The 16,352-nt window shown below is 47.5% G+C and overlaps 1 protein-coding gene across 2 annotated transcripts in view; it reads left to right on the plus strand.

Annotated features, from left to right (window-relative positions):
- Nucleotides 1-8,236: 8,236 nt before the first annotated feature.
- The window catches only part of CCDC149 (coiled-coil domain containing 149), a 107,883-nt gene continuing 99,767 nt past the window's right edge, over nucleotides 8,237-16,352 (plus strand). The window contains exon 1 of one of the 2 annotated variants that reach the window (XM_032135411.2): nucleotides 8,237-8,681. In XM_032135411.2, coding sequence (XP_031991302.1) covers nucleotides 8,619-8,681 — 63 coding nt within the window. In that variant the 5' untranslated portion in view covers nucleotides 8,237-8,618. The remainder of the gene's footprint in view (nucleotides 8,682-16,352) is intronic. The other variant, XM_032135413.2, reaches the window with a different exon arrangement.

Consider the following 16,352-nt stretch of genomic DNA (forward strand, 5'->3'; position numbering starts at 1 on the left):
GAGAGCTCTCAGTCATGAGGGAGGCTCCTGGGCCATGCCCACTGGGTCTCTCCTGGACTGGGGTGTTGAATGCGGGAGAGAAGTAGATATAGGGTTCATTCAAGGGACACAGAATAGCCATAATTTACTAATCTGTATGGAAGTATTTTGATATTTCAGTGACCAATAGGGCCTTCCTGGTTTTTACCTGCTGAGTATCAGGCCTGGGATCATCACAGATAATTATACTGTGTTGTAAAGATTAGATGCAGGGACATGTCACATGCTTAGAAAAGTGCCTGGTGTATGGCAAGTCCTCATTAAATGCTATTTATAGTATTGATGTGAAGACTAGTACCTAAATTGAGCTCAACAAACATTTATTAAGCACCTACTATGTGCCAGGCACTGTAGGCACAATCCCTGCTCTCAAGGAGTTTACTTTTAGCAAAGCTGAAACACTCTTTTCTACTCCTCTGCTTTTCCTGATGAAGGGAAACTGAGGCACTTCCAGGGTCTCAGTACCTGTTGCTGACAGTCCCACCTTCTTTTCCATGCTAGATATTCTCATGCATTCCTCAGTGACAATTTCTTTAGGAACTCTCCTATGCCATGGTTTGGCTTAAGTGACCCCTGACCTGGTAGGTTATAAAAAAATATAGGTATTGAGGCCTAAATTTAATTGATTTTGTTTCCATTAAGATAAACAATGTCAGGCTTGGTTAATACTTGTCTAATATATATTTTTTTCCAAACAGGACATGGAAGAATAATTCGTGGTAAAAATCAGAATTGCTGCTATGGCAGCTTGTCTCCAAAGATGAAGGTCATCAAATCCTTCCCTTCCTGTACAGACATGGCTCCATTCTATGACCATCTAGAGGTGGAGTCTATTCATCCACCCCCTGCATCTGGGCTGACCTGGTTTTCAATGCTTTGACCAATAGGATATGGTGGAAGTGACTCTATGCCAGTTCCAGGGTAGACTTTAAGAGTACTGGTAACTTCCGTTTCCTCTCCCTTGGAATATAGCTGTTGGGAAGCTCCTACTGGGAACCCAGCTGTCATGTTGTGAGAAGCTCCCTTGGTAAGCTGCCATGTTGTGGGGAGCCCAGCATGACAAGACATGAGGTGGGGCTTCAGCTGACAGCCTCAGCTAGGCTCCCAGCCAATGGCCAGCCAATGGAGCCAGCTAAGCTCCCACCCAATGGATGTCCAGTGTAGTTGAGCCTTCAGATAACCACAGCTGTGGCCATGCTTTACATTCACCCAGGAAACTCCACTGAAAACCACCCAGCAGAGCCCAGTCACAAAACCAGAAGAGATGCTAATAAACCAATGTTTAAGCCACAGGTTTTGGGTGGCTTGTTGTATAGCAATAGACAACCAGAATTCTGCTCTTCATGAACTTCAAATACCTTCAACTCCTAAGCATTGTGAGGGAGCCAGGACATGGGAATCAAAAGTTCCAGGCTGTGGCCACAGCCTTGTCCTTAATATACTTTGTGATCTTGGGCACATTGCTTTATCTCTCTGGGCCTCTATAACTTCTCTTGTATAGCAAGGGGTCCAGAGCTCTGATTCTTAATATTTCTATGTGCTAAGTTACTACAATCTTTCTTGGATAATAGTAACAGCACCTTCGCTAACCTTTTATACAAAGTACCCACCCAAATGTAAAATTAATTTCATAGAGTCACAGGCCTTCAAGATCATCTGGCCCAATCTGCCCATGGTGGAGGTGACAACACTAATTCACAGAAAGGTTAAGGTGTTATGCTTGCTGTTCCAACCCACTGCTCCCTTTTTAAATGTTTTGTCCAATTACTACTTCCTTCACCTTGGAGAGGCTCATTGCTCCTTGTTTTCAAATATTCTGAGATTTGGTGAGTATAATTACCCATTCATGCTTCCCACATCTTGGTAGTCTTCAATCCTGCCCCTCCCAGAGCTTTCCAAATAGACCTGGTTTTCCTTTCAGTTCCCACCCCCTGCCCACCAAGGTTGTTATTGTTGTTTAACAGTAAAATACACATAACATAAAATTTACCATTTTAACCATTTTTATGTGTACCCAATGGACCTAGTTTTATGGTTCATTTCCAGTTGCTGAAAAGGCTTTTTATGTCTCACATCACAGCTAGAGTCCAATTCTGGGGTGTCTCTCTGTGTTTCTGCAGTATTAAGCTTCTTGGGAACATGGCTATCATACTCCAAAAGCCTTGAGGACAGAGATCTGGGTCCTGGTTGTCATCCTCACAGCCTAGTTCAGCATATAAGAGAAGCTCAAGAAAGGCTTATTGAGTTAATGACCCAGTATGTTAAAGGAGACCCTGCTAAGCCTCTCTTACAGCACCTTAAGATTTTTTTTCCTGTATCATGGAAACAAATGGGGCTAGTAAGTGGCAACCAGTGTGTCATATGTGGATATAGAAGGGGCATCCACGTACCTCTTTCCCAAAGGTAAGCTGCTCGGTGCAATAGCAGGGGACATGATATATTGGCAAACACCTTTGTTGACAGTGTCAATCTAGAAATCATTTTACTTGCCATTTGAGTTTCTGTTAGAGAACAAAGACAAATTTGACTGAATGAGGACAAAGCAATGTAATGACTGTCACCAAGGGCTGGCAATTTCTGCCCTACCGATATAATAAAAGTGATCAGATCACTCCCACTTTGAAATAGTTGCCCCAATACACTGACACACCATGGCTGTGAGCTGCAGATCAACTCCTCTTTTCTACCCTCAGACCAAGGGAGCCCCAGCAACTCAGGAACCCAGAAAGTTTTGGACAAAGAAAGGAATTGCAGCTTTGGCCAAAGGCAGGAACCAGTGCTGGTAAAATCTGTCTCTAACAGGAATGGAGGAACAGTAAAACTCTTTAGTCTGGCTTTGCACCTTAGAGTCGTGAATCTCCTGTTTCAATGCAATTGTAAGATGCAGAGCAAGGCCTGGCCCAGAGAGGCAATTCCCCTACTGTGAAAGGTTTGATGTGCTGTCTTGGTCACAGCCAGGCTAGAGAGGTTGCTACCAACTGGGAGAGGCATGTCATTAGATAAATGCCATGACCTGGTGTGGGGGTGGAGGTGGATAAAAATCAGCGTCCGATGTTCTGAAGGACAGCCTAATGGACAATAAATATTTTACCAGCACTGGCCATTTATATGAAATGCCACCTTTTCACCTTCTCGATCAAATTGTTTTCTTTTTTTCCTCTTCCCCAAGCCCCGTTATTCTTCTACAGTACAGAAGAAAAATCATTTCTGTCATTTCACTAGCGATTTCTGTGTACACAGTAGGTCCTTGACCATGTTTATTCTCTTCTTTTTTCTCCTTTTCCACCCATATCCACTGGCTAAAGATTGTCCCCCACCCTAAGACAAAAATTAGATAGGAGGGCAATGTAGGTGATCCTATTTTAGACATTCATCAGATTTTTTTTTTTCGTAAGGCTTCCAGAGCGACAGGGTCAGTCCCTCTTCTGGCCTGCAGGAGAGGCCAGTGGCCCCCAAGTCAGACGTTTCTATTTTCAGCTCCCCAAGTCCAGGGTGCAGTAACCTCCACCTCGCCAAGGGCCATGCTGCTAACCCGTCAGCAGCTCGGGCCCTGCTGCCTCTCTGCGTTTCCATTTCCATAAATTTACATCAAATTTGTGCTGAATCATATCCCCCCCACGCAGAAGAAATGAAATACATTATCAATAAGTACAACAAATTTGAATAATCTGAGAGCGGATGACTTTTCCTGTCTCTTTTCCATTTAACTCCTTCCGTGGGCTGCATCTCGATCCACTTTCCCCACCAGCCTGGAGGAAAGTGGCACCCACGGTTTTCGGCTGTCCTCCCATGATTCTTTATCTTTGGGCCTCTCCTCCGGCGCCCTGTCTCTCCCTCTGTCTCTCAGCTCCTTTCCGGTCATCCTCCTTTCCTCCTGACATCTTAGTCCCCCTTCTGGGAACCCCTCCAACAGCCAAGGAGTGGCCTTTCCGCCTCTGCTCCTCCCCACCCCTTGTCTCCCATAACGCCCAAGGCAATCACGCCCAAGCCTGTGCCCCCTTAGGATGACAACTGCGGGTCCCCGGCCTGCCAGGCCGTCATCAGCCCCACTCAGTCATTGTGAGCGCAGCAGTTCAGCAGGGAGTGCAACTTCCTTCCACCCCCTGCTGCCCGGCTGATTGGCAGCCAGCGGGGCTGGAGGGGAGCAGCTGGCGCTGATTGTTTGCCACTGGGCAGGGAGGGCTTGGTGGGGGTGGCCGTGAGAGGACCTGGGAGCTCAGGGGTCTAAGAGACACAGAGGATTCCCTGAGTCAGGAACCCGGCCAGAATCCATCTGCCCTTCTGGTGTCTGGCTGCTGGCCCTCTGTAGGGAAATGATGGATGAGGTCCTTCCCAGAGAACCTCTAGGTAGGGGGAGGAGAGAGAGGCTTATCTTCTACAGAATTGAGGCCAGTGGTTCAGGGGACCTCAGGTCTCAGGCCTCTGCAGGAGGCCTGGCTGTGGCACTTACCAGGACCTGCAGTATCCTGATCCTGGTTAAAACCAAGAGCAAATGAAGTAGTTCAGCAGCCAGGCTATGGGGGCTCCTGGCAAGACCTGTCAAAATGGCCCTCCTGGCTCATATAGAGCTAATTAATAAATATATACACGTACACACACACACACACACACACACCATTATAAACCACAGTCATTATGAATCATTTTCTGCCCAGATTGAGTTTCTTAATTGAGGCAGGAGAAAAGTCACCGGGGAAAAAAAAATGGCCATGAATATTGCCCCGACTATATAGTTCAGAGAGAAGCTCGGCCAAAATCTCTACTGGAGATTTGCTTAGTTTCCTTTAATGAGAACTCCAACAGCCAGAATTTTGCTTGGGCAGCCAGAATCTGAACTGAAATACTGTCTGGAGAAGTCACATCAAAAGCTTTAGGGCTTTCCCGCGTGTCTGGGGCTGCTGAGACCTGGCCAGAGTCTTCATGCAAGTCAGTACAGAACCCACAATGACAGCTTAGGTTGCCAACAATAAGTTCAAATCATCCTTTCTTTCCCAATCTCTCCAGAGATTTTTTGTTTGTTTGTTTTCATCAGTTTGTGCTGTCTCAAGTTTTTAGATTAAGCTATTTTGGAGTTTCCATGTCTAAAACCCTCTCAAACTTTTAAAAGTGAAAAGCATCACTCAAAAGCATCTAAGTACTTTCTTCTAACACTATAGGTGCACATAAATAAATCAATAAAACTGGTCCTGGGGCTATGAATATATATGGAAAAATTAGGTCCCTAGAGATGAGTTTTCAGAAAGCTAAGGGGATGTGAAAATAGATGCTAAAGCAAACGTTTCAATACTTTGTAACAGGGTGGCACATTTAAGACAAGGGCACCAGGTTTTAAAATGGTCCTGTGCAAATGGACTGTCGGATGGGACATTTAATGTACTGCTTTTATCAGGGATAAAGATAGTTGGTGTATGGGTTTATTTTTTCTTTGTAAAAAGTTAACCACAATATAATTAGCTCTCTTTTTTGTCAGTCTGGGCTGCTGTTGATGAGGTATCTAGAGGCCTTCTGGTATAGGTGCCTAAAAGCTTAAACTGCATTTAATTATTATTATTACTCAATGTCAGGCTACATAAATGAAAAGAGATAAAAAAGAATCGCTTGCAGCTACATTGCCTTGGTTTGTGATTTCATCACATCTCACAAGTGAAGCAGGTTTGAGCCGGCACTTGGGGCATGAAACCTCTAAGGAAAACCCAGGCAGCTAGAGATGCTGTTTCAACTGAGTTGAAAGTCTCTCCACATGCTGGGGAGGGTAGAGGCTTGCCACACTTTGATTTTGCTCCCCAGCTTTATTTTTAAATACCGCAATAACTGTCTGACTTATTTCGGAGAAGGAAAGCAAATAGGGGAAATGGAGTCACAGGGAGACTGGTCTTAAAGGCACATAGTCTGGAATGAGAAGATTTCTTGGCTCCCAACGCTCATTGATTGTCTGTCCTGCTGCCTGAAATACCAGTGAGGGCGCCAAAGGAGCAGTGGTATATCATGAAGGGCTCAGCTAACTGTGGAAATTGGAAGGGGCTTTCCCACCTGAATGCAGGCAGAGAGCGAGGTGCAGACAAGGAGCCTCAAAAGGCAGATGGACCAAGTTCTTCCCACTTTTCCTACAGTCTATTTTATCCACAGGTCAGGATGAAAACAGATGGTTTGCCAGAGGGCAATATATTGGCAGACAGCACCTTGCTTTTTGCGCATGAGATGTCAGGCTTAGGAACAAGTGCTTGGCACTGAGTTAATTAACTCTAGACATTCAGCTCAAAGATGACCTTCTTTCTACCTCCTTAGATTAAAAAGATAATGAGTTAGGCAGCCTAGAATGGTCAGAAGACCAGAAACTTTAGCTGCATTTTAGCCCCCCCTTTTTTTCTGTTGTTCTCTAGCACATTAGTTTGCAAGCCCCCTAGGACAGGGACCATGGTGTGCAATGTTATTGAACTTCCCCAGGATGAGTGCTGCACTTGTATACAACAGGCAGAAAACCAATGTGCTGACTAGTATACTGGTTCCTTTTCTTAGCTCCTGGCCAGCTGGTCTGTTGTAAAATTTTCTTTAGATTATGATGCCAGGGACTATTGCTTTTTGAAGGGCTGCCAGGGAGAGTTCAGGCCATTCAGACCCTTCATCAGTTGTGTCACCATCCATTTCAGTTACCTGTTGATACCTAGCAAATCACCCTAAAACTTAGTGCCTTAAACTACAACTACTTATTTAGTATGTGACGCTGTGAGTCAGCTAGTGGAGCAAGGCTCAGCTGGGTGGTTCTTTGGCTGGTCTCAGCTGGGCTCACTCATGTGCTTGTCATCAGCTGTGTGGGTCGGGGATGGGGGCGTGGTGGGGGGGTGGGCGGCAGGCAACGGCCTCACTCACACATCTGGTGATGGTTGACTGTTGTTTGGGAATCCTACTTTAACCAGCAAGCTATTCTGAGCTTATTTACATGGTGGTGATCACAGGTTTCCAAGAGCAGAAGCAAGAGTTAAGTCCCAATGCAGAATTGCTTTAAAAGCCTTTTTTTCTTTCTTTCTTTCTTTTTTTTCTGGTAACACATGTACAAACGTTGCTTTGGCCAAAGCAAGTTACATGACTGAGCACAGAGTGAAAGTTAGAGACACTGGCAGGGCAAGGGACAAAGAAGGGGAATGATTGCTGCCACTTTGCAAAAAATCTACCATGTGCAAAACAAGGCCAAGAACAAACTTTCAAGGTAATACTTCATTCTTAGATTTCCAAGATGCTGGAGCCAGAAGTCCTAGTTGAGTCCCTGTTTCTCCACATTTCAGGCCTCAGTTTCCCCATCTGATAAATGGGGATAACATCCATTTCACAGGGTTGATCCAGGATCAACAGGGGCTAAAAATTATAAATAAATGTTGGCAATGATGCTTCCACAACTGTACAATGGGTTCACAACTTCTCAACCTACTTGCTGATCTCCACACACAGCGTTTCTGAGAGTACAGAGGGCTCACTATTGATGGTGGTCCAAGAGGGGATTTTAGGTGTCACAGGAACACCACCTTGAATACGATTGATTTATGTGTGTGATTCACCTTCCCTCTTGTCATTCTCTTTCAGTCCTTCCTCTCTGGAGAAGTCTCAGCTTAATGCCAATGCCTTCCCTTTTTGCTAATTATTTTATTTTTTGTAAAGAGGAGGTGTCTCGCTTTGCGGCCCGGGCTGGTCTTGAACTCCTACCCTCAAGGGATCCTCCTGCCTCAGCCTCCCAAGGTGCTGGGATTATAGGCATGAGCCATGGAATGCCACCACTGCCAATTTGTCTTTGACACCTCTCTCAACCCATGCTAACCATCCCCCTCAGAGTTTTTGGCCCTATTTAGAATTGAATAATGCTTTATTTTCAATTTTTACATTTGCTTTCTATTTATGACAGCTGATACGTTAAAAAATAAATATAAGCAAACATTAATAGTTTAAAAAACAATGCTAAGTATATAATAAAACGTGGTTCATTCATTCTTGCGCTCAACAAATATGCGTCCAACAAATATTTGTAGAGCATCTCCTATGGGCCAGGATCTTGCGAAAGGCGTATCTGGGAACCAAGGAAACCCCTGCCCTCCGGGAGCTTGCATTCTAGGGGTGGGAGTCGTGATGGTGTTCAGAGAAGGACTGGATTTGGGGATTTGCTTCTTGCGGGGGACACAGGCCTGTCCGTGGGGCCCGCCTCCCGCGCGGAGAGCGCTGAGGGGTACGGAGTGACCTGTAGGCTGAGACCGCGGCTTCCCCTTGCCTAGAGGCCGGGTAGGGGGCGCGGAGCCCGGGGTCGCACGGCTGAGGGCGCGGGGCTCGTGGGCGGAGGGCGCGGGGCGGGCCCGGCGGGGCTCGGCTGCGGCCCAGGCTGTGTCTGCGGCCCCGGCGGCCGCGCCCCTCCTCCCTTTCCTCCGGCGGAGGCTGACGTGGAGTCAAGAGCGCGGGCGGCCGCGGGAGGCGGCGGCGGCGCAGCGGCTCGGAGGCGCCGGGCCCTCTCGGGGCCGCGCGAGGCCCGGGCGGCGGCGGCGGCGGCGACGCGACGTCGCGAGGAGGAGGAGGCGGCGGGTGTTTAGGAGGCCGGCCGGCGCATGGAGGAGGAGGCCATGAACGGCGACCGGACCGAGAGCGACTGGCAGGGGCTGGTGAGCGAGGTGAGGCCGCGGCGCCGGCCAGGCGGGATGGGCCGGGCCGAGCGGCCACCAGCCCCGGGCCCGCGCCCCTAGAGAGGCCGAGCGGGGAGGGACGAGCGGGGGGCGCGCACCCCAAGTGGCCGCGACTGCCGCCCCCACGCGACCCCGCCAGGTGCGCCGCTCCTCCCGCACTTTTGGGTCTGCGCGGGCGCCACTTTCTTCCGCGCCATCTGGTGTCAGCCTTTGGGACGGGCCTTTACCTCAAGGCAGGGGTTGGCCCTGGATTGGAGGCTGAAGCCCTGGGATCCGGGAGCAGAAGGTGCCAAGCCCCACCTGTCTGCCCGCCCGCCACTGTTGTGGAGCCAAGCCATTGGACGCCTGGGACTGAAACGGGAAGGTGGTGCCATGGGGGAGAATCCCAGCCTTGGGGTGGCACCTGGGCCAGGTGGAATTACCTGCGGCGGTGGTTCGAGTTGGGGGAGTTCGGGGGTCCGTTGCAGCCGTTCACTCATTCACTTGCTCAATTCAATCAACACGTGTTTACTGCAGGCCTACCATGTGTAAAGTGGGGAGGGGCATTTATCAAAAAAGTGAAACATAGGTGCAGAAGTGATTCGATTTGTGGAAGCACAGAACACCGTGTCCCTCTGCCCTGCTACGCTTTTGTCATAAACATACCCCGGGGGTCCACTTTCAGGCTCCTATGCTATTTGCTCTTCAGTCCCCCGCTAAGAGTTTGCCGGCCTGCCGGGAGAAGCTGCCGGCCTCTCCAGGTGAGAGGGAATGCAGATGTCTCCCTCTCGCCGGTAAGTTGCCCTGGTTTGCCACCATTTGTGGGCAGTTCCTGGTGTTACTTACCCATGCCGGGGAATTTCTCCCTTCTGAGAACCAAGCCCCAGCCCAAGGCCAACTTGGGGCTTCCTTTTCTTTAATCCTGTGCACACAATGCGGAGTGTATCGGTTTGCTCTTTTCCTTCCCTTGTGGGGTATGGGAAGGGAAACCCTCTACTGTCTCACTCCTTTCGTCGTTTTCTGGGTCTCCAGGTCAGTCTGATAATAGTGCTTTATGCCCAGTGTGTGCAGAGCGTTGTGTTTCTGAAGAGGAATGACATGGGGTAGCTCCTGCCCTAGTTTAGTTTGCTCAGCACTGGTCTAGCAGTTGAAAGCTCTCCTAACTGTCTGGTGTTATGATCCATTGTATTGCAGCCTGGCTCCATCTTCTCAAACTGTCAGGCTTTATGTCAAGGGGCAGATCCTCTGGGGACCTTGTTTCTGGTCCCATCAAGAATCATACTTAGTAGTCAAGGAGGCTGGAGGTAGTTCTCCTTAGAAGCCCAGTGTTAGGCCCTTAAATAGCCGCAGAATCTTCACTACTCCAGCAATTGCATATCAGGTGCCTGTTAGGAGTCAGGTACATTGTGAGGTGCTTGGGATTCAGTGGTGAATAAGACAAAGAACTCCCCTACCCTCAAAGAACTCCTGGGGCTTTCATGATATAGTCTGGGAGGAAGGTCACACCATAGACAGTGAGAGTGAACTAAAGGATGGAATGGCTTCAAGTGCTAAATGGCATGGGGTGCCCCTCAGTTGGCTGGGCTTACCTCCACCTTGCCCTGACCACATTATTGTAACAATGGGCTTCCTCACTAGGCCATGTGCTTTGTTTGGTTCTTTATTTTCAGGGCCTATACACTGAGCTCTGTATGCAGCAGATGCTGGAAAAATGCTTGCTGAATAAGTCAGTGAATCCTGAAGTAGGTCCTTCAGGAGTTTTCCTGCCCATCCCAGCAGAGTTTCTCCAGAGTAACACCTCCTTAACTTCACAAACATGAGGTGGGCACATAGCCAGGGGCCATGGGGGAAGTGAAAATAGGTCTAACTTACTTCCCACCTTAATAATAACTAATGACTATTTCTTGAGTGCATCCTTCATATTAAGCATTTTACATGGCCTCGTATTCACAATGACATAAGGTAGGAATTCTTTTTTATTTTACAGATAAGGAAACAGTGGCTCAGACAGGCTAAGGAACTTGCACAGAGCCTCACATCTGGTAAGCGGAAGAGGCAGGATTTGAATCCTGGTCTGTCTGACTCATTGCTTGAGCCTTGCTTGTCTGAGCCTCGCTAGGCCACACTTTCTATTTTAATCATTGCTCATCTGTCTGTATCTTCTGCTAGATGGCAGGCTCCCCATGGAAGGAGACCATGTCTGATTCAACTTTGAGTCCGCAGCAACTGGCTTGGTGTTTCTTAGAGTATGGCCTACAGATCACCTGCATCAGAGTCATTTTGGGTGCCTGTGAAAAATTCAAGTTTATGGGTCTCTCACAAATTTACTGTAGTGAGTTGAATTATGTATCCCGCTCCCCCCACCTCCCTGCCATAGATGCATCCGAGACCTAACCCCAGTAGCTGCGAATGTGACTTTATTTGGAAATAGGGCCTTTGCAGATATGATCAAATTAAGGATCTTTGGATGAGATCACCCTGGATTTAGGGTAGGTCCTAAATCTAATGACTGGTATCTTAGAAGAGAAAGGACAGAGATTTAAGCCACAGACACACAAGGGAGCAGGCTCTGGGAAGATGGAGATGCGTGAAAGGAAGACCATGTGAAGACAGAGGTAGAGATTGGAGTGATGCAGCCACATGGCAAGGCATGCCAAAGGTCACTGGCAGCTCCCAGAAGCTGGAAGAGGCAGATTCTCCCTCAAAGTCCCCCGAAAAAAAAACTGCTGACACCTTGATTTTGGACTTCTGGCCTCTATAACTATGAGTGAATACACTTCTGTTGTTTTAAGCCACCCCATTTATGATCATTTGTTACGGCAATGTATTAGTCCATTTTCATGCTGCTTATAAAGACATACCTGAGACTGGGTGATGTACAAAAGAAAGAGAGATTTCATGGGCCTACTGTTCCACATGACTGGGGAGGCCTCACAATCATGCTGGAAGGCAAGGAGGAGCAAGTCACATCTTACATGGATGGCAGCAGGCAAAGAGAGAGAGCTTCTACAGGAGAACTCCTCTTTATAAAACCATCAGATCTCGTGAGACTTATTCACTAGCACGAGAACATTATGGAGGAAACTATCCCCAGGATTCAATTATCTCCCACCAGGTCCCTCCCACAACATGTGGGAGTTATGGGAATGCAATTCAAGATGAGATTTGGGTGGGGACACAGAGCCAAACCATATCAAGCAGCCACAGGAAACTAATACACCTACTGCTGAAAAGTGCCTGGAGGTGCAGCCCCCTGATCTGCCTTTCTTATAAGCTGAGCTGCCCAGGTGATTCCCCTGCCCAGTCAAGTTTGGCTGGCAGGGGTTCCATGGGTGTGACTGGGTCTGGTACCAGACCAATAAGATTCAGGGGAGAGTGTGCTCAGCAGCTGTGGTGTTACGAAGTGGTTTGGGGACCTGGCAGAAGGACCTGAGGAAGACATCACTGCACAGCTAATCTGGACTACATGGGATTTTCGTGGGCTTGCATTTATTTCTGCAGAAGTCCTGGGTGCTGTCTCCCACCCTGGATCCCCTCTCCATCACCTGCCCAGAGCCCTGTCCTCTCTTTCAATCAGTTTGCTTCCTCCACTTGCCTCTAGGAAGCAGTTTTCATTTAAAACAGTCCTACAGGGGTCAGTTTTATTTTCATATATTTGGTATAATGAGCTGAAATTACAGCCTTCTGTCAGGCCTGGAAGTAAACACACCTATGCATGTGAAAGAAGCATGACCTGGGTTCTGTTTTGGAAATTAAATGTCTGGGGAGGGGCAGATATTCTTATCGCCACCTGAGGTGAGCTTTCAAAATTGGAGACATCTCGAAGTGCAGGTATGCAGGCAATCAATAACTTTTTATTTCCAAGATAAAAATCCTGGTCATCGCTCAGCCCACCACTCTATGATAAACTATACATAATTCCATTTCAGTATTTGAATTTTGGTTAATTAGATAGCAATCAATCTCCTATTCCTTGAGCATGTTCTATGCAGGGACCAGGAGGCAGAAGACAGTTAATCGTGGGCCTCTGCCCAAAGTAGAGACTGATTTTTGGTTTTTGTTGTTGTTTTAGAGATGAGGTCTCACTCTCTTGCCCTTGCTGGAGTGCAGTGGTGTGATCATGGCTCACTTCAGCCTCCATCTCCTGGGCCCAAGGGATTCTCCGGCTTTAGCCTCCTGAGCAGCTGGGGTTACAGGCACGTGCCACCATGCCCAACCAGTTTTTTTTTTTTTTTAGAGATAGGGTCTCGCTATGTTGCCCAGGCTGATCTTGAGCTCCTGGCTTCAAGGAATCCTGCCTCAGCCTCCCAAAGTGGTGGGATTATAGGCATGAGCCACCGTGCCTGGCCTAACCACTGATATTTGGAAAGGAGAGGTTGAGTAGGTATAGAGTCCAGCTCTGTGGTTAATTAAGGTAAAGACCCAGCTTTGGGTTTCAGTTGTTGACTTAGACTCTGAAGATAATAAGAGACGTGGGGGGAAGTCTTGGCCCTGCCTTTTTCTTGGTACAAAAGATCAAAAACCCAAACCAAAGTGGATTAGCTTAGAGGCAATTTATTGGCTGATGTTGTAGGTTGTATTGTGCCCCCAAAATGATGTGTTCAAGTCCTAACACCCTCCCCTCAACTGCCACCACACAAACACCTGTGAATGGGACCTTATTTGGAAGTAGGGTCTTTGCAGATGTAATCAAGTTATGATGAGGTCATCTTGGGTGGGCTGTAATCCAATGACCTGGTGTCCTTATCAGAAGAGGCAAATTTGGGCACAGAGATGCACAGAGAGAAGACAATGTGAAGACACAGACAGAAGAAGGCATGTGACAACAGAGGCAGAAACTGGAGTCATGCAGCTACAAGCCAAGGAAAGCCAAAGGTTGCTGGTGACCACCAGAAACTAGGACGAGGCAAGGAAGAATCCTCCCCGAGAGCCTCACTGGGGAACGCGGTCCTGCCAACACCTTAATTTTGGACTTCTAACCTCCAGGACTGTGCAACAGTTGAATTCTGTTGTTTTAAGTCCCCCAGTTTGTGATAATTTGTTATGGCAGCCCTTGGAAGTGAATATAACTAATATGACTAATAATTCCATGCTAGGGCTGGCTTTCGGCTGATTCAACACTCAGACAGTTTCTCTCCATCTTTGAGTCTGCTTGCTGCCTGGCTTTAGTCTCAGCCTCCCATCCTCTCAAGTTCACGTCCGGGGGGAAGACGAGATCCTTCTCTAGCAGATCCTGTGAAACCCTGGGATGCTCCATTTAAATCCACTTAGATCACTCACCTATCCTGCAAGAAATTGCTCAGGTGGGTAGTGATCTGATTGTTTTAGGCCCAGAGTTGTGTTCGGAGCCCTGCCCCAGGACACATGGACTGTGAGTGGAGCTAGGGTAGATCCCCAAGTAAAACTGGGGGGCTTCTTTCCAGAAGAGGGAGAATGGGTGTTGAGGGAATGATTGCACCATGTAACTTCTCTGAGCCTCATTTTTCTCATATTTAAGTAGGGTAATAAAAGTATCTACCTCATAGGTGATCCTAATTGTGAGAATCAAATGAAATAATAATGCTTGTGAGTGCATAGGCCTCTGCCGGGCAAGGCAGCAGTAGAACAGTAAGCGTGAACCTCATGACAGAAACTCTGGTGTGTGAAAACTATAATTTGCTATAATGCCTTAATTTTGATTACAAATTTTTGTTGTTTGAGTAGTGGAAATGTAATCTGCATATGAAGCCACACCACTCCCTTTCCCTGAATTTGTACTTAAATTCTAGGGGACTTATGAAATACTAAGAGTAAGGCTAAGTCGTTGGCTGGGTTGCTGGGGTGGGCTGTTTTTGTCTACCCACACTCTGCTAATTTAGTCTAGTATCTTGCCCTTGGTCACTCTAGGTCACTGTTGTGTCCTCCCTCATCCCCCTTCAGGTGTCCTCTGGCCCTCTGGCTGTCTGCACCACATCCATGCTACTTTTGGGTGAATGAAGAACAAATTGATGAACTGCTTTTCACTGTTCTGGGCATGGTGAACTTTGCTGTCTTGCCCAAGGTGGGGCAAGTTTTACTCATTTTTAAAATTTGGCCGGGCACGGTGGCTCATGTCTGTAATCCCAGCACTTTGGGAGGCTGAGACAGGCATATCACCTGAGGTCAGGAGTTCAAGACCAGCCTGGCCAACATGGCAAAACCTTGTCTCTGCTAAAAATACAAAAATCAGCTGGGTGTAGTGGCACGTGCCTGTAATCCCAGCTACTCGGGAGGCTGAGACAGGAGAATTGCTTGAACCCAGGAAGCAGTGGTTGCAGTGAGCCAAGATTGTGCCACTGCACTCCTGCCTGGGCGGCAAGAGTGAAACTCTGTCTCAAATAAAATAAAATAAAATAAAATAAAATTTGTTCTGCTGCCCCTGAGTTACTCTAGGGCTAATTATTATGCTGCCCTCGCATCACCCTGGGGCTATGGGAGACTTTGGGAAATGTTGCGCACACAGCATGTCACAACACCAAGGCTGGGTCCAGGGAATTGGGGATTAGTTTTCACTTCCTAAGAAATAAGGGTGTATTTGTTAGGGTAAAGTCTAAGCCACTGTAAGAAAGATGCCTGCTTCTAAAATAGACTGGTTTAAATAAGGTAAGACATTTGTGTCTCTTTCATGTGAGTGTGGTGGTTCAGGCATGGAGGGCAGCCCTGCTCCATGAGTCATCTAAGAATTCAGATTTCTTTTATCTTGTTGCTCCACAGCTAGGGTATGGTGCTCATCTGTGTGGCTGAAGCTTCTTGCTGCCACATTTGTGTCTCAGCCCATGGGAATGGGGAAAGAGAGAAGGGGGAGGTCCAGGGCAAGGGGCTTTTCTTTAATTAGGGATGAGTGGAGAACTGTACATATCACATCTGCTCACCTCCCATTGGTCTGAGCATAGTTATATGGCCACTCCTAGCTGTAAGAGAGGTTGTGAATATAGTCTTTAGCAGAATGTGCCCATGTTAAATTTGGGAGGGTCCTATTAAGAAATAAGAGTAGGCTGGGCACCGTGGCTCATGCCTGTAATGTCAGCATTTTGGGAGGCCAAGGCAGGTGGATCACCTGAGGTCAGGAATTTGAGACCAGCCTGGCCAACATGGCAAAACCCCGTCTCTACTAAAAATACAAATATTAGCTGGACGTGGTGGCATGCGCCTGTAGTCCCAGTTACCCAGGAGGCTGAGGCAGGAGAATCACTTGAACCCAGTAGGTGGAGGTTGCAGTGAGCAGAGATCATGCCATTGCACTCCAGCCTGGGCAACAAAAGCAAAACTCCATCACACACACACACACACACAAAACGAAGAATATATAAGACATGAAAAAGAAATTATCAAGAAAAAAATGAGTAGGTTGACATATCAAAGTTAAAAAGTTATTCTCTTCGGAGGACTCTGTGAAAACAATAAAGAGTCATAGACTGGGAGAAAATATGTGCAGAACACACATCTTGTATCCAGAATATAAAAGGAACTCTCACTACTCAATAAGAAGAAAGGCTGGGCGTGGTGGCTCACTCCTGTAATCCCAGCACTTTGGAAGGCCAAGGCGGTGGATCACGAGGTCAGGAGTTCAAGACCAGCCTGACTAACATGGTGAAACCTTGTCTCTACTAAAAATACAAAAATTAGCCAGGCATGGTGGCATGCACCTGTAATCCCAACTAC

This window comes from Hylobates moloch, unplaced genomic scaffold (genome assembly GCF_009828535.3).
Source record: "Hylobates moloch isolate HMO894 unplaced genomic scaffold, HMol_V3 SCAFFOLD_17, whole genome shotgun sequence".
Classification (NCBI taxonomy): Eukaryota; Metazoa; Chordata; class Mammalia; order Primates; family Hylobatidae; genus Hylobates; species Hylobates moloch.